Consider the following 19,322-nt stretch of genomic DNA (forward strand, 5'->3'; position numbering starts at 1 on the left):
TTAGGGGAAACAAGAAACGTGTGTCAAACATCATAACATGGTACATCTTATTCGTATGCATTGCAGTTCACATATTGTGCATTATATAGTTAATAACATCCATTACTCGTGACAATTTGGTGAATTATTCGTATCGTTTTATAATTTGTTATTAATGCGTACGTACTATACCCTAGCCCCTAAGCTTATTAAACCCTTAGGGGAAACAAGAAACGTGTGTCAAACATCATAACACAGCACATCTTGTTCGTATGCATTGCAGTTCACAAATTGTGCATTATATAGTCAATTATATCCATTACTCGTTACCATGTGAAGATTACATACGTGTCTACGTACTATTCCCTAGCCCCTAAGCTTATTAAACCCTTAGGGGAAACAAGAAACGTGTGTCCAAACATCATAACATGGTACATCTTATTCGTATGCATTGCAGTTCACATATTGTGCATTATATAGTCAATTATATGCATTACTCGTGACCATGTGGTGCATTATTCGCAGATACCAAAATGTGGCAGTTACTTTTCCGTCAAATGTCAATAATAACCCTGTAATGCATACAACCACCTTCTATAATGCAACACGGAACCAGTTTTATAGAATCAATCTGATCCGTTGATGCCTTAGATCTAATGCGTAATATTAAGAAGGAAAAAGGATCTAAGATGTGAAAAGGAGAATAACGCTCCCCTATATATATATATATATATATAGGTTTCTGATTAAAACAAGTATTGCCTTAAATCAAGAAATACAGACGGTTTTTTGTCCATAGGATTAGCCAATCTCATCTTAAGATTAGATTATCTAACGGCTAGATTAATTTGTTAGATATTATTAATTTATTCACTAATATTCATAAAAGGTTAATTATGTCAATTGCATAATGTCGTTGGTTATAGAAGTTCCTATAATTTTGCTCCTTCATCTCTCTAGTAACTAATCATCAGCGTAAGTTATGTATGTTATCAATCCATGGGATATCATCTCCTTCATATCTTCCATGAAAATTCATACGATATTCCATTCATTTTCCCTTCTACTAAGTTTTCACATTTAAAGGTTTGGTAAAAGCCTTTATCGATTAGTTGGGGCGGTATAGTATTATTCCCAGCCAACCTTTGAGTTTGCATTCCACAATCTCGAAACTACCTATTTCAGTTTAACATTCCGTCCTGCATCATTTTTTTGATTTTGTGTTTCTTGTTTCTCGATCTAATATTTACTGTAAGTTAATACAATATACTTCAGTTATTCATCTCATTTTTCTTGTCAGTGGGCATTTTTTTAGATATACGAATTTAAGTATCTGAACTTTCATTGATAGTGTTTAATGTTTTGATATCATGATTTGTTGGTTTATGTTATGATATAGATTTCTGGAAATGGATTCTGAAACGCCATCTACTTCGCATGTAGATAATCAATCATCCTTCGATGACATTGTTGAGAAAACAGGTTATGATTTAAATCATCATTTGATGACATATCTTTATAATCAATTATTTTTATTCTTGATTCTGTATCAATATTAGTAATGATGTAAGTTTGACTTAGTTGTGGTGTTGCTATGATATGTTATTGTACGACAGTTTATATGCACTAAGTATGAACTTTTTTTCCGCTATGCTTCTATTTGTGTATAGTATGACCCATTTTCGTATAGGATAGTTGTATGAGTTGTATGACGCTATTGCATCCTATTATGACCTATTATCATTCTAATTCCAGTAGATTGAATCTTGTATTTAATTAATAGTTATTTTTTTGGTGTTTTCTGATTTTGAATTATTACAGATTTAAATACACCAGAATGCCCTATAGAACTTAAACCATTCGTTGGTCGTAGCTTCCCCACATTGGACAATGCAATTGAATTTTACGAGAACTATGGGCGACGTGTTGGTTTTGATACAAGGAAGAACGGTTCAAAGAAGGTTGATGATATCACCATATGGTTTTACATGGTGTGTAATAGAGAAGGTGAATAGAAATTTAGCGATCAACAACCCAAACGACGACGTAAATCGAAAAAATGTGGATGTAATGCTGGTGTTGCATTCAAATTTGATTTTGATCGTGGTTACGTCATTCAACATTTGAACAAAGAACACAACCACCCCATGGTTGAGATACAACACCAGAAGTTCATGAGATTAAATCGTCAACTTGAACCTGTTCATCAAAAATTTATTTCGGATTCTGCTGGTGCTAATATTGGTCCATCTCTCACTTTTAAGTTGTTGACTTAATTGATGGGCGGATATGAGTCTGTTGGGTGTACTGTGTTGGACATCCGTAACTACACACGGGACATCAGAAGATATGCTGAAGGATATGACGCCCAAATGATAATAGACGAGATGAAGAAGAAGAAAGAAAATTATGACGCCTTCACGTACGAGTATGAAGTTGATTCTCGTAGTCGACTGCTGCATTTATTCTGGTATGATCCTATTGCTAAGATGAATTTCATGCAATTTGGTGACATTGTCTCATTTGACATTAAGTACTCAACTAATAGGTAAATGTTGTCCACTTAAAATTGGTGCATTTTTCTTTTATGCTATCATTTGAGTGTATTATGACCTATTAGTTTATATATAAATATCCATTTGTAATTGTTGTAAACCTTTTGTATGTTTCTTTGAAGGTACTCAATGATTTTCGCTCCGTTCTCTGGGAAGGACAACCATGGGCGCGCAGTGTCATTTGGAGCTGGTTTGCTTTGTAGTGAGAGCACATACTCTTTCTGTTCAAGCAGTTTGTCAAGTGCATGGGCATAGCTCCCAAGTTGATAATTACTGATCAAGACTTGGGCATGAAAGTTGCTATTGAAAAAGTTCTTGTGAATACACGTCACAGATGGTGTATGTGGCACATCATGGCAAAAGTAGCTGAAAAGGTGCCGAAGTCACTTCTCGGTAATCCTGATTTTAAAAAGGATTTGAATTCATGCGTTTGGTCTGAGTTGATTGAACCCACAGAGTTTGAAGAGAAGTGGAAGACTGTGATGGAGACATATGATCTTGAAGGCGCTGATTGGTTCATTTCTATGTTCGAATCAAAAAGGTTTTGGGTTCCTGCATACTTTAGGGACTTCCCTAACAGTCCATTGATAAAGACGACTTCTGTTTCGGAATCTTAGAATAGTTTTTTCAAGAGGTATACTCAGTCCAGGGCTAACCTTGTTGTGTTTTTAATGAATTTCAATAATGTTGTTGATGCCCAACGAAACTACTCCGCAAAGCTGGATTATATGGATTATAATACTACCGCAAAGATGAAAACAGAGTGGTCTCTTGAGAAACATGCATCTACAATATTCACAGATGGTGCATTCAAGGAAATTCAAGAACAGATACTGGAGGCTTATAACCATTGCAGCCTTGTATCAATATCAAATGATTCAAGTCCAGAGGTTTACAAGGTTTTAGATCATTTATCAAACACATGGTCTGTCTCATTCTCCGTGGAGGATTCTGTGTGTCAATGTGGTTGTAAGATGTTTTCTAGGACTGGTCTTGTATGCTGCCACATCTTCCTTGTGTTGAAGAACAAAAAGATGCGCTTGATTCCTGAGAATCTGATTGGAGGTCGATGGTTGAAATCTCCTCTGCTTAAGGCTGTTCATGCCATCCAATGCCAAAATGTAGCAACACATGTTTATGTTGATGAGAAGAAGAAGGCACAAACAATTTTGTTGGGAGAGATGTTGGGTCTATACCAGGCTGTTTCTGTCGATATTGATCAAGTTCATGAGCTAACATCTATAGTTCGTGAAGCAAGACAACAGATTTTTGCCGATGGCGTAGTAACGTCTACAGCCCAGAAGAAGAAACTAATGGAGGAATTTTATGGTGCTGAGGCACCCCAGGAAGTAGAAGTACAACCTCTTGAAGTCGTCAGCACGAAGGGAGGTGGTAGTAGACTACCCTCAAGAGTGGAGAAGGCTTTGAAGCTTAAGATCAAGCCTTTGCGTCAATGTAAGAAATGTCAGGAGTGGGGTCACCACGATTCAAGGAATTGCGACAAATTCAAAGAGAAAGAAAAGATGCGGTCTAGAAGAAATTCTGATGTTTGATACAATGTATTCCGTTTTTTTAATTAACGTCAGTTTAAGTTTTTTTGGAGACCAATTTGTTTACAATGTTACGTGTTACTGAGTTCATTCGTAATTGTATTTTACATTTTGTTTGTCAATAGTTTTTTGTCATGTCTTCAAATTAGGATAATTATGACCCAATTTACCATTAGCGTTGCATGACCCTTATATTCATCTACTATGACCCAAGATAGTAGATTACGTTTTTTGTATATAAAACACTTGTTTCATATGATGACTCTAATGTTGCCTTAATAGGCCCCAATATACTCATATTCTGATATGACATATATAATTGTTTAGTATGACCCAAAAGCATATCTATTTTTTTAATAATTGATTTTGCATGATTCAATCGTACTAGCTTTATTAATATATTAAAAACTTGAGTATAATCGTGTTTTTGCAATCTGGTATGTAGTAGTTTTATGCCATGCCTCTTCTGTTCGTCTATGATGACACAGATCTACCTAACAATTCTATGACACACATGTGTTTAATATATATTACAATGAACAATAGGAAATCATCTAATGGTCATTTTAATGGAAAATTTTCTCTGCTTAGAGATGAAACAGTACGTAGTACCAATGACATCCAGCCACTGAATAAAACATGATTAAAAAACAAGAGAAATTCTATCTTGAAAGAAATGAACAATTTGATCCACTAATTTAAGTTACGACATAACCATTTGGCGAGATCCATAGTTTGATATCATGTTTTCTACGTCGATCTTTTTTTTTCTTGTTCTCCTTTGCATAATGTTTAGATGCAGCCTCTTTATTCAGTAACGCGCTGTGATTATTTCCTGCCAACATCAACACACGGTTGTATTTTGCTCGTAAATACGGTCGAGAAGAAATCCTGATGTTTGATACAATGTATTCCATTTTTTAATTAACGTCAGTTTAAGTTTTTTTTGGAGACCAATTTGTTTACAATGTTACGCTGTTAGAAATTACTGAGTTCATTCGTAATTGTATTTTATATTCTGTTTGTCAATAGTTTTTTGTCATGTCTTGAAATTAGGATAATTATTACCCAATTTACCATTAGCGTTGCATGACCCTTATATTCATCTACTATGACCCAAGATAGTAGATTATGTTTTTTGTATATAAAACACTTGATTTATATGATAACTCTAATGTTGCCTTAATAGGACCCAATATACTCATATTCTGATATGACATATATAATTGTTTAGTATGACCCAAAAGCATATCTATTTTTTTAATAATTGTTTTTGAAAGATTCAATTGTACTAGCTTTACTAATATGTTAAAAACTAGAGTATAATCGTGTTTTTGCAATCTGGTATTTAGTAGTTTTATTCCATGCCTCTTCTGTTCGTCTATGATGACACAGATCTACCTAACAATTCTATGACACACATATGTGTTTAGTATATATTACAATGAACAATAGGAAATCATCTAATGGTTATTTTAATGGAAAATTTTCTCTGCTTAGAGATGAAACAGTATGTAGTACCAATGACATCTCAAAAACAAGAGAAATTCTATCTTGAAAAAAATGAACAATTTGATCCACTAATTTAAGTTACGACATAACCATTTGGAGAGATCCATAGTTTGCTATCATATTTTCTACGTTGATCTTTTTTTTTTCTTGTTCTCCTTTGCATAATGTTTAGATGCCGCCTCTTTATTCAGTAACGCGTTGTGATTATTTCCTGCCAACATCAACACACGGTTGTATTTTGCTCGTAAATACTGAAGCACACCTTTGTTTTTAGTCGATAGTCCACAATTCCATTGACCCTCTCTTTCACCCATGTAGACTTCAAGGTGTCTAAGCAAATAAACGCCGTTGTCATCAACATTGTTTACCCGTTCTCCAACTCATCTTCAATCTTTGAATAGGTACGTTAATCACTGATTTGCATTGATTGTGACAACCAATCATTGCTAAATACTTACAAAAGAACGTTCTCTGTAAAACATGCAATGTGTAAGTATCAACAACAATTAAGTAGTACTGTGACGTATAATGTGTCATCCATACCAATGCCTCTGGAATGCAGCCGTAGGTGAATTGCAAGTCTTGGTCTTCTCCATATTTACAAGCATCTATAATCACCACTGCTTTTCGTTGGAAACAGAAGCACACAGTGTAGTACCTTTTTGAAACGCAGAATGCAAAGAAAACCTATATTTTTCATAGTATGGATGATAATGTTGAAAATATTAGTGGAGGTTTTTCTCAAATTAAATTACAGTTGTATCATGGATGCAACAGCAACATACCATATCTATGTCCCCCCATTTGAAGTGTGGTATTTCGCTGACTTCTTTGTCAATGTTTGAGGCAAATTCATCTAGTTTGTCCTCATCATCAACTTTTCCATTAGTCTCCACAACAGTGTAAAGCTACACATGTTAACATCACAAGAGTTAGTTCATAAATTCATCTTACAAAATCATGGTTTAGGTTAACTCACTGCAGGGTAGGTTGTGAAAAATAGCCTTTTTGGAGAAGTGGCCGATTTCAAAGCTTTCATATGGTTAAGTACAGAGCAGAAGGCGCTAATTATTCCACTAGAAACCTCATGATACGACAGTAAAGAACAGAATTCCAAAAGCATGACTTCAACAACTCAGTCATTGTATATAATATGTTCTCTGGCATTCAAACAAATATTAAACAAATATTACTTTGTTATTAGGTCAAAGATACAACCTGTTCGTAGATATCATAACACTTACTCATTTCCGTGGTAAGTGGTCATCAACCAGTAATACATAACTCGTTCATCTGGAGTAAGCTTGCATGACACTTTTATTGCTCTCTCAAGAAATGGTGAACGCAATGCATTAGAACATCTCAGGTCTGCTTTAGGGCGAACGTTCATCGTCAATTTTTTATGGTTGTCATGTAGCTACAAGTAGACGGTATAGGTCAGTTGTATATGATGTATAAATATACTTTATGTTTAGTGTAGGCAGTACACGCTCTACTACGTACAACTAAATAGATAATTACAACAAATCTTACTTGTTCGTTTGTATAGACGACCAATTCTTTGCCTAGTTTTGGTTCTGACTTATTAGCGAAAGGTGTGACAAAATCCTTGTCAACCTCATCACACTCCATGTACGCTTCCACTGCAGACTGTACAATGGCTTCCACATCGAGTTCCTTATCCTACATATTAATTTTCAATTTGTGGAATGTTTTTGCTATGTGGTTCCATAACTGAAACACTTGAGGGTAAATGACATTACAACAAACAAAGCATATAAATATTCCTTTCTTCCATAACTCTTTTCACATATATGGCATACTTATTTATCAATTATTAAAGAGCAGAGATTCAATATGGTAAAAAATATATAACTTTAACCTGGATAGCAGAAATTCAATATGGTAAAAAAATATATAACTTTAACTTGGATTTATGTCATGGATATCAGGAGTGGCTTCATCTGATGCTTCTGTTGAATTTTGGACTTTTGCTTATTAAACAAAAATCCACAATTAAATACAAAATTCCAAAATAGAATCAAAATTACATGCATCAAAATTCCAGAATTTGGTATTGTATTACCTCTCGGAGCCTTTGGGATCTTTTGTAGCTTTGTCTTCGTGGATGTTCTCTCATACACTACGTGAACAACAGATTTAAATTACAAATCGGCCTGATTTTGTCAACTTTAAGTCATGGGTTACAACATCGTACTAACTTTTTCCGTCATGAGGTACGGATCCAGAGGCTCTAGTGTTTACCATGGTTGTAGTAGTTTTTTTGTTATCCTTCTTCGTCGAGTTTTGAATTCTGCCAAGGTTTTGTGGTAGAGGAATCGGTTTTTATGGAAAACTTGATTTTTCGTGCAGACGAGGTTGAAATAGTGGGGGAGACAACTAATGTTTACAGATTTGTATGGTTTGGGCGATTGGGTAGAGATTTTGGTGATGGGGTTGATATTTGAGTGTTTTGTCGTTTAGATTCTAGGGTTTGTGGGGATGGGGTTGAGATTTTGGTGAGAGAGATGCATTGAATGGCGCGGGAACCGAAAAATCAACTTAGAAACGTGTGGAGTAATGATCCCAATTAATCCGGTCTTAATTAACGGAAGGGAGGTTGTTTATATTTTCTATACCTAAATTACCCTTTCATGACATAGATCAATCCTATTATGACCCACAGAAATTGTTGACAAATCCAGATCGTGGCCATTCATTTCCAGATCTTACGGTCCATAATTGGTCTGTATTTCTATACTTAAGGGCTTCTTTTGATAGATTAAGACCCTATATATATATATATATAGGGATGTATTCATTTCCTTTTCCTATATTTCCTCCTTTTTCCTTCTTAATATCAGCCATTAGATTAGAGAAATGGACGGTCAAGATCAACATTGGGTAATTAATCACGTGTTGCATTATTTGTCCTATTTTGTGCATTATGAGGGTACAATAGTAATCTAATAATGGCTGGAAACCGCTACGAATAATGCACCACATGGTCACGAGTAATGCATATAAATTGACTATATAATGCACAATATGTGAACTGCAATGCATACGAATAAGATGTACCATGTTATGATGTTTGGACACACGTTTCTTGTTTCCCCTAAGGGTTTAATAAGCTTAGAGGCTAGGGTATAGTACGTAGACACGTATGTAATCTTCACATGGTAACGAGTAATGGATATAATTGACTATATAATGCACAATTTGTGAACTGCAATGCATACGAACAAGATGTGCTGTGTTATGATGTTTGACACACGTTTCTTGTTTCCCCTAAGGGTTTAATAAGCTTAGGGGCTAGGGTATAGTACATACGCATTAATAACAAATTATAAAACGATACGAATAATTCACCAAATTGTCACGAGTAATGGATGTTATTAACTATATAATGCACAATATGTGAACTGCAATGCATACGAATAAGATGTACCATGTTATGATGTTTGACACACGTTTCTTGTTTACCCTAAGGGTTTAATAAGCTTAGGGGCTAGGGTATAGTACGTAGACATTACTAAATGTACGTATGTAATCTTCAATCCGTTGATTAACCCATATACACAATACCTCTAATAATGCATAATATACTGAGATAATGACAATTAACAGCTACATAATGCACTACCTAAACCAAATAATGCACATACGTATATTCCAATAACAACAATTTGTTAGTAATGTCTACGTACTATACCCTAGCCCCTAAGCTTATTAAACCCTTAGGGGAAACAAGAACGTGTGTCAAACATCATAACATGGTACATCTTATTCGTATGCATTGCAGTTCACATATTGTGCATTATATAGTTAATAACATCCATTACTCGTGACAATTTGGTTAATTATTCGTATTGTTTTATAATTTGTTATTAATGCTTACGTACTATACCCTAGCCCCTAAGCTTATTAAACCCTTAGGGGAAACAAGAAACGTGTGTCAAACATCATAACACAACACATCTTGTTCGTATGCATTGCAGTTCACAAATTGTGCATTATATAGTCAATTATATCCATTACTCGTTACCATGTGAAGATTACATACGTGTCTACGTACTATACCCTAGCCCCTAAGCTTATTAAACCCTTAGGGGAAACAAGAAACGTGTGTCCAAACATCATAACATGGTACATCTTATTCGTATGCATTGCAGTTCACATATTGTGCATTATATAGTCAATTATATGCATTACTCGTGACCATGTGGTGCATTATTCGCAGATACCAAATGTGGCAGTTACTTTTCCGTCAAATGTCAATAATAACCCTGTAATGCATACAACCACCTTCTATAATGCAACACGGAACCAGTTTTATAGAATCAATCTGATCCGTTGATGCCTTAGATCTAACGCGTAATATTAAGAAGGAAAAATGATCTAAGATGTGAAAAGGAGAATAACGCTCCCCTATATATATATATATATATATATATATATATATATATATATATATATATATATATATATATATATATATATATATATATATATATATATATATATATGGGAGAGCATTAAGCTCCTATTACCTATATAGTGTTAAGTTCCAGCATAATATTAACAATTAGATTAAGATTTTGGACGGATTAGATTTGTAGGAGTTGTGATAGTCCGTGTTACATTACTAGGTCGATTTGGTACATTATTTCAGCCATGATACACCTTCCCCATTATATGAAAATTAAATCAATCTCATTCTCCTTATTCCGCTTCACCCTCGCTTCTCCTCCGAAAAAACTCCAATCAACGCTGATTCAATCCCCGATGACGACTCTCAGTAGTTCGCATACTGATTTTCTTCATCTCAATGCGTGTTGACGATCGACCATACATCATCTTACAATCGCTTACTCCTTGGTCAGTAATAAATTAATTTTTGGTCAACTTGTAGTCGATTCAACATTGAGGAAACTGATTTTTGTTGGCTAGTTGCGGGGAAATTTTTTGATTTTGGTTTAGGTTTTAGTAATTTTTTGATGAATCCATTTAGTTTTGATTTTAATTGAATGGGTTGTTATTGAGATCCAATTTTGTCAAAATTGAATCCAATTTTATCAAAATTGAATCTTGATACAGTTAATGTGGTCATTTTCTGTGAATAGTTGTGTGTTTCTATGAAATTGAGAATCAATTTACAAATTCATACATCATTACTGTAATAAAATAAAGAGGAAGGGAATGCTAAAAAATGGTGATGAGAGCCAAGAGCCAAAACACAGGTAATCTAATATTTTGTTACTACATTATTTTGTGTTATGGTATGATCTGTTACATTTGTAGATTTTTTGAGTTACATTTTCTGCTCTATATGGCTATCCGTATCTTCTTTCAAACGGCATATGCACATTATTTAACCCAATTATACTGATGTGCTACATTATTTTGTGTTATGGTATGATCGATTACATTTTTTAATTATTTTTTCAGTACATTATTTACTCAAAATTTTACATTATTCGCTACGGATGTGCTACATTATTGTGTGTTATATAATATTGTGTTACATTAATACACTTTTTTACTTACATTACCGGCTTCATAAGGTTACTGTAAATATGCATACATTAGGCCTTTACACATTGTTTGATCAAATATTTACATTATTTTGCACTGATGTGTTACATTATTAGTATTTGTTATTGGTAGTAATGTTAATTTATATTAACCAGTAATGTAACATTTTGGCTAATCAATGTATCTGTTTATGAATTGGTACAAAGAGGTCCCGAGTCGAATTCGATGACAGTGAGGAATCCGCTTGTAATAGATTTCCTTTGTTTGGGTTTGTTGTAATATGATAGAAAACAAATAATGCTTTTGAAATTATTAAACTTAGATTTTGGGGATGCAAAAGAGTTGTGACGTACATTTTACATTAAAATAGTGTAACATTTATCTATCAAATAATGTACATTTACGATCTAATAATATGGACAGAGAGGATCCCAACATTACATTACTTGATGTAAATCATATACATTATTATTGAACATACATATGTTGGTGCCCCAATATTTTGATAATGTAAATATACTTCAAAGTAATGTAAATCTTTAGTAATCAGTAATGTAGAATCCTAACAATATCACGCGTTAATATTATAATGTAGACAACACATAAAATAATGTAAGAGACATATACATTAAATCTCTATATTTGTACATTATAATCAGTATGAATTCACCGAACACTAAGTCAAATACAAACTTTGATGTTTGAGTTGGTACTATGCCCTAGCCCCATGGATAGCTTAACCCTAGGGGATTGGAACTAAGTTCGGGAAATTGGGGTCCCATACGAGAAGTTGGGAGTACTATACCCTAGTCCAATGGATAATTGAACCCTAAGGAGCCTTTGGTATCGTATTACCTCTTGGAGCCTTTGGGATCTTTTGTAGCTTTGTCTTCGCGGATATTCTCTCATACACTACTTGAACAACAGATTTAAATTACAAATCGGCCTGATTTTGTCAACTTTATGTCATGGGTTACAACATCGTACTAACTTTTTCCGTCATGAGGTGCGGATCCAGAGGCTCTAGTGTTTACCATGGTTGTAGTAGTTTTTTTGTTATCCTTCTTCGTCGAGTTTTGAATTCAGCAAAGATTTTGTGGTAGAGGAATCGGTTTTTATGGAAAACTTGATTTTTCGTGCAGACGAGGTTGAAATAGTGGGGGAGACGACTAATGTTTACAGATTTGTATGGTTTGGGCGATTGGGTAGAGATTTTGGTGATGGGGTTGAGATTTGGGTGTTTTGTCGTTTAGATTCTAGGGTTTGTGGGGATGGGGTTGAGATTTTGGTGAGAGAGATGCATTGAATGACGCGGGAACCGAAAAATCAACTTAGAAAACGTGTGGAGTAATGATCCCAATTGATCCGGTCTTAATTAACGGAAGGGCGGTTGTTTATATTTTCTATACCTAAATTACCCTTTCATGACATAGATCAATCCTATTATGACCCACAGAAATTGTTGACAAATCCAGATCTTACGGTCCATAATTGGTCTGTATTTCTATACTTAAGGGCTTCTTTTGATAGATTAAGACCCTATATATATATATATATATATATATATATATATATATATATATATATATATATATATATATATATATATATATATATATATATATATATATATGGGAGAGCATTAAGCTCCTATTGCCTGTATAGTGTTAAGTTCCAGCATAATATTAACAATTAGATTAAGATTTTGGACGGATTAGATTTGTAGGAGATGTGATAGTCCGTGTTACATTACTAGGTCGATTTGGTACATTGTAGGGGTAGAATTGGAATCACACACAAATGTCAATCAATTTTAAAACTGCATGTCCATGATTTTAGGGGGATTTATTTCAGCCATGATACACCTTCCCCATTATATGAAAATTAAATCAATCTCATTCTCCTTATTCCGCTTCACCCTCGCTTCTCCTCCGAAAAAACTCCAATCAACGCTGATTCAATCCCCGATGACGACTCTCAGTAGTTCACATACTGATTTTCTTCATCTCAATGCGTGTTGACAATCGACCATACATCATCTTACAATCGCTTACTCCTTGGTCAGTAATAAATTAATTTTTGGTCAACTTGTAGTCGATTCAACATTGAGGAAACTGATTTTTGTTGGCTAGTTGTGGGGAAATTTTTTGATTTTGGTTTAGGTTTTAGTAATTTTTTGATGAATCCATTTAGTTTTGATTTTAATTGAATGGGTTGTTATTGAGATCCAATTTTGTCAAAATTGAATCCAATTTTATCAAAATTGAATCTTGATACAGTTAATGTGGTCATTTGCTGTGAATAGTTGTGTGTTTCTATGAAATTGAGAATCAATTTACAAATTCATACATCATTACTGTACTAAAATAAAGAGGAGGGGAATGCTAAAAAATGGTGATGAGAGCCAAGAGCCAAAACATAGGTAATCTAATGTTTTGTTACTACATTATTTTGTGTTATGGTATGATCTGTTACATTTGTAGATTTTTTGAGTTACATTTTCTGTTCTATATGGCTATCCGTATCTTCTTTCAAACGGCATATGCACATTATTTAACCCAATATTTACATTACTTTATACTGATGTGCTACATTATTTTGTGTTATGGTATGATCGATTACATTTTTTTATTATTTTTTCAGTACATTATTTACTCAAAATTTTACATTATTCGCTACGGATGTGCTACATTATTGTGTGTTATATAATATTGTGTTACATTAATACACTTTTTTACTTACATTACCGGCTTCATAAGGTTACTGATGTAGAATCCTAACAATATCACGCGTTAATATTATAATGTAGACAACACATAAAATAATGTAAGAGACATATACATTAAATCTCTATATTTGTACACTATAATCAGTATGAATTCAGCGAACACTAAGTCAAATACAAACTTTGATGTTTGGGTTGGTACTATGCCCTAGCCCCATGGATAGCTTAACCCTAGGGGATTGGAACTAAGTTCGGGAAATTGGGGTCCCATACGAGAAGTTGGGAGTACTATACCCTAGTCCAATGGATAATTTAACCCTAAGGAATGGCTCTAACTCCCTTCCCTTAGAGAACGTTGTGTTACTGAGTTGGTATTACACCCTAACCCCATGGACTGCTAAACTCTTGGAGAATGGGTTTAGCTTCCGACCCTTAGTGAACAAATAAAAATTTACAGCACTTATTAAAAGACATATACGAATGTAATATTATTATTATTATTAATCAAAATAATAATTTTATTAATAGTATTAATAATATCGTTCTCAAATTGTTCACCGACAAACTTAATTTGTCAATAATAATAATAATAATAATAATAAAATCATTCTTAAATTGTTCACCAGCAAACTTAATTATAAAAATTCAAAAACGAATTTTGATGATGGATTGCTAAATTAAACAAAGTATGTAGTATATCTCAAAAATTATTATTTGCTACGCTTTCAATTTCAACAATTTAGGTGCTATTTAATTATAATATGCTACAAAAATTTAATTGTAGAAAGATGTAGTTTAGATTAAGATAATTAATTAAGGAAATCAAATCATGGAAGCCTTGAATTTAGGAACAATATATAACGTAAATCATGGAAGGAAACTAACTTAATTTCTCATACCAAATCTGCCCTTTTTGAATTAAAATAATAATTTTATTAATAAAAGGAGCATGTATCTCAGCCATCAGATCACAAAATCGTGGGGCTGAGATTTAGGGAGAAGGTAGAATAATAATTAGAAAAAGGATATGAATACATCCACACACACACACACACACATATATATATATAGGGGAGCGTTATTCTCCTATTCATCCCTTAAATTCTTTATTCTTCTTAATATGGGCCGTTAGATCTCATTCATCAACGGTCCAGATTATCTGCATTATTACACTATAATGGTGCATTATTAGTCGGTGTGCATTATTCAACTGAAAATCTGCATTATTACACTATAATGGTGCATTATTAGTCGGTGTACATTATTCAAATGAAAATCTGCATTATTAAATGACACATGGCACCAATCTAACCGTCGGATGACAAAATCGTGGGGCTGAGATTAAAAAGAATATAGAACAAAAGATACAAAAAGGAAATGAATACATCCATATATATATATATATATATATATAGGTGTGTGATCAAATACTAAATTTTTACAGTAATAACTAATAGCTACATATCAATTTTGTATGTTAAAAATATCAACACAAAGACATAAATTTATCAATCTTTCTTGTGTTGATAAATTATGTCTTTGTATTGATATTTAAATTTACATGTTGTATTGATATAATTATGTCTTTGAGTTGATAATTTTAATACCCAGAATTGAAAGTTATTAGTTATTATTGTAAATTAGTTAGCACACTAACGCAACTATATATATATATATATATATATAGGAAAATGATCAATACAAAACTTGATCTCTATACAAAATCCAGACCAAATCCTGACCATGAGATTTGACAATCCAATGGTCAATAATTAAACAAAAACACGGAGGGTCATTGTAAAGCAGTTTTATGTCATATTATAAACTTTAGGTTTGAGGTCATGTTAAGATCATTTCATGTCATCCTTACTATAATGACGTAAAAATAAGCTTACAATGACCTAAAAATGACTTTTGTATGCTTGGTTCTGCATTTTTGTATTAAAAATGGTTTTGCATGGATCAAAACCCTATATATATATATATAAATATATATATATATATATATATATAGGGATGTATTCATATCCTTTTTCCATCTTTTGTTCTATTGTTCTTTTTATTCTCGTCCATTCAATTTCAAGATCTAATGGCCCAAAATAATGCCACATGAATTTAAATTAAATCATTAAAAAATTTGAAAAGGCTAAATTTGGTATACACAAATGTGTTTGTTACGGTAACTTCCTTGATTTTCTCTTCCAAAATCTCATCGGTTATTCTCAATGTTATTTTCGTTCAATCTGTCTTCTCTCCGTAAAAGTTAAGCGTCTATACTGCATAGAACACATTAAGGTCTGAAATTCTCGTGCGTCTGTTGTTTGTCGACGCGTTCCAGCTTTTTATTTTTTGCTAACAATGCCGATTTGGTGGAGGGCTCGGTCGTTGATTTTGTTTTACTGAACAATGGAAGAAGGTACTTATTTTTTTGTCTACATGTATTTGTACTTGTAATTGTGAACCGAAATTCAGATTTGGTGGAGTAGTCGACCGTATGTGATGTTTTGTTTTGTTATCCAAAGTCATGAGTAATATATTATTGGTCGAGTTTCACTGTTCGACGCACCTTACTTGTTTCCCTCAATGGTTTAGCAATCATTGGGGGAAGGGTTTTTTGTGTACAAATTAACCATCGTCAAAGTCTACGAGTTTCAGTCATTCAACGAGGGTTTAGTAAGCATGACGACTAGGTAGTATTTTTTAACTGATACACATAATGTACATATTATATTTTATAATGGTTGTTTTAGGTTCTCTAATGCAGGATTTGTGATCTATATTGTACATTTTTACTGACCAGCTTAATTCAAGTTTGGCCGTGTTTGCTTGTTCGGCGCACAGTTCTTGTTTAACCAAAGGGTTTAGCAACCATTGGGGCTAGGGTGTAGTATGTACTAATTCTTAAAACCGTAGTCTAAGTACACGAGCTTCAGTCATTCATCTAGGGTTTAGACATAATATTGGCTAGGTAGTGGTTTTTACTGATACACATAATGTACATATATTACTCTGTAATGGTTTTTTTATTTTCAGTAATGGACGATTTATGAGTTGTAATGTAAATGTTTGCTGAGCAGTTTAGTTTAAGATTGACCGTGTTTGATTGTTCGGCGCACGTTTCATGTATTCCCCAAGGGTTTAGCAATCCCTGGGGCTAGGGTATAGTATGTATTAAGTAACAAAACCGTCGCCAAAGTCCACGAGTTTCAGTCATTCACCTAGGGTTTAGATATCATCTCGGCTAAGGAGTAGTTTTTACTTATACACATAATGCACATATATTACTCTGTAATGGTTTTTTTTATTTATTTTCAGTAATGAACGATTTATGATTTGTAATGTAAATGTTTGCTGAGCCGTTTTTTTTTGCGATTTTATACAGTGGTGGTGGTTATACTTGGTAATTCTCTTCAAGTTGGAACTCCTACAATGTCCGCCTCTGAAAAGAGGCGAATGATTGAAGAGTTTTATGGTATGGTAAGGCCTGAAGTAGTTGAGGTCCATCCTCCAGATGTTGTCAAGACCAAGGGCCACGTTAGCAGCTCAGCGAGCCGTCTGATTTCCAAGAGAGAAAAGGCTGTAAAGGAGGCTACTAGGCCTCTTAGACGGTGTAAGGCGTGCAATGAGATGGGCCATCACGACTCTAGAAATTGTCCAATGCTTAAAGAGATGGCAATGGAGAATGAGCTGCGGAAGGGTAAGAGGAAAAGTTGTTGTATTTTGCACCTCACAACATTTTTGGTTTTGTTTTTCGATTAGCCTTGTGATTTACATCGTTGTCTTAGTCTTATTAGAATTACCATTGTCAACATTTTATACATAATATTATTGCATTATTAATCTGTTAACGTACATTATCATTACTGAAGTTGTACATTATTAGTTACAAGCACTTAACTTACTGCACACAATGTTTCGAGTACAGTTCATTATTAGACACATTCTGCACAGTACACATTGCATTACGAAATTTTTAATGTACATTATTATTCATGAAGTTGTACATTTTTATTCACAATCACTTAATGGTTTGTACGTTAATATTCTAGTACAGTTAATTAATAAGCACATTACATTCATTATTCGGTTAATTATATCCATTATATGCAGTTTGTTGTACATTATTATTAAAATACAGTTAACTTGTTCTACACTATTTTTTTTCCTATTTTCCATTATTAGGGAGTGACATTTCATTATTCTGTATTATACATCAATTACATGTTTTGAGTTAATGTCATCATACACTAATACCAAAAAATGTTTCTGTTTGCAAGAAGCACACTACATATTGTGCAAAACAGACCAAGCCACAAGTCGGCTATTTCCCCTTCCAACATGAGTTATCGAAAAAATCCGAGAGTTCAAACAATCACTCCAGCCCATAATTGTGCAATCATCAGCCTCGGTTTCCCATGCTCAGCCTCTTCCTGAGTTGTACTTGTCTCGGCCAATCTCTCTCGAAATTTCTGGGCAATCGCAACTGGAATTACATCATCGTCCGCTTCGTCGATGTCAAATCTAAGCTGCTTCGCTGTTGTCCAACATACAACATCAGAACATGATTATAACGGAAGCTATCAATATTGTGTCGCATTTACATTAGATAATGCACCATTCACCCATGTACACAAGCAGTCAATGAATGGATAATACTTGCTAAATAATGTACAGAAGCAATCAGATAATGCACAACAGAATATTACATTGCACCCATTGGGTTCATATACACAAGCAGTCAAATAATGCATAATACTTGATAAATAATGTATAAAAATAGATAAATAATGTACACAAGCAATCAAATAATGCACAAAGGAATATGACATTCACCCATTCACCTATGTACATAAGCAATCAAATAATGCACAAAGGAATAGGTATATTGCATTCATAATTTCACCCACATCACTCAGTAAGCAGACCAAAAATGCATAATAATTGACAAATAATGTATACTACCGAATAAATAATGTACAGTTTCACTCAGATAATGTACAAACACACTTGTAAGTTGTGGTATTCACCATTTCACCCATGTACACAATGATTCCCATAATGCCTCATACATGGTACATAATGAAAACTACTAGATACATAATTTACAAATTCAAACAAATAATGCACATATGCATATTCCATTCAGCATTTTACCCACATCACTCAGCAAGCAAACAAATAATACCAAATACTTGACAAGTAATGTATACCGGTACATAAATAATGTACATTTTCAATCAACTAATGCGCAAATTAATACTTTACTGAGATAATCTCCCATGTACACAAGCACTTTAAAAAAGTAATAATACATGATACATAATGTGTAACCCGAGATTTAATCATGTACCACAACAATCAAATAATGAACAAACGAGTTTTACAATTACCCACCCAGCCATTTACCAGATCTGTCGATGAATGCACAACAGAAGCCTAATTGATGTTCAACTACTTAAGTAA

At 33.5% G+C, this 19,322-nt stretch overlaps 1 protein-coding gene across 1 annotated transcript; it reads left to right on the top strand.

The window, feature by feature from the left end:
• Positions 1-3,286: 3,286 nt before the first annotated feature.
• LOC121779097 lies at positions 3,287-4,087 on the top strand. The gene has a single exon (XM_042176439.1). It carries the CDS (start codon positions 3,287-3,289, stop codon positions 4,085-4,087), a length of 801 nt encoding a protein of 266 aa, XP_042032373.1.
• Positions 4,088-19,322: the final 15,235 nt, after the last annotated feature.

The sequence above is a fragment of the Salvia splendens genome, chromosome 19 (genome assembly GCF_004379255.2).
Source record: "Salvia splendens isolate huo1 chromosome 19, SspV2, whole genome shotgun sequence".
In the NCBI taxonomy this organism is placed as follows: domain Eukaryota; kingdom Viridiplantae; phylum Streptophyta; class Magnoliopsida; order Lamiales; family Lamiaceae; genus Salvia; species Salvia splendens.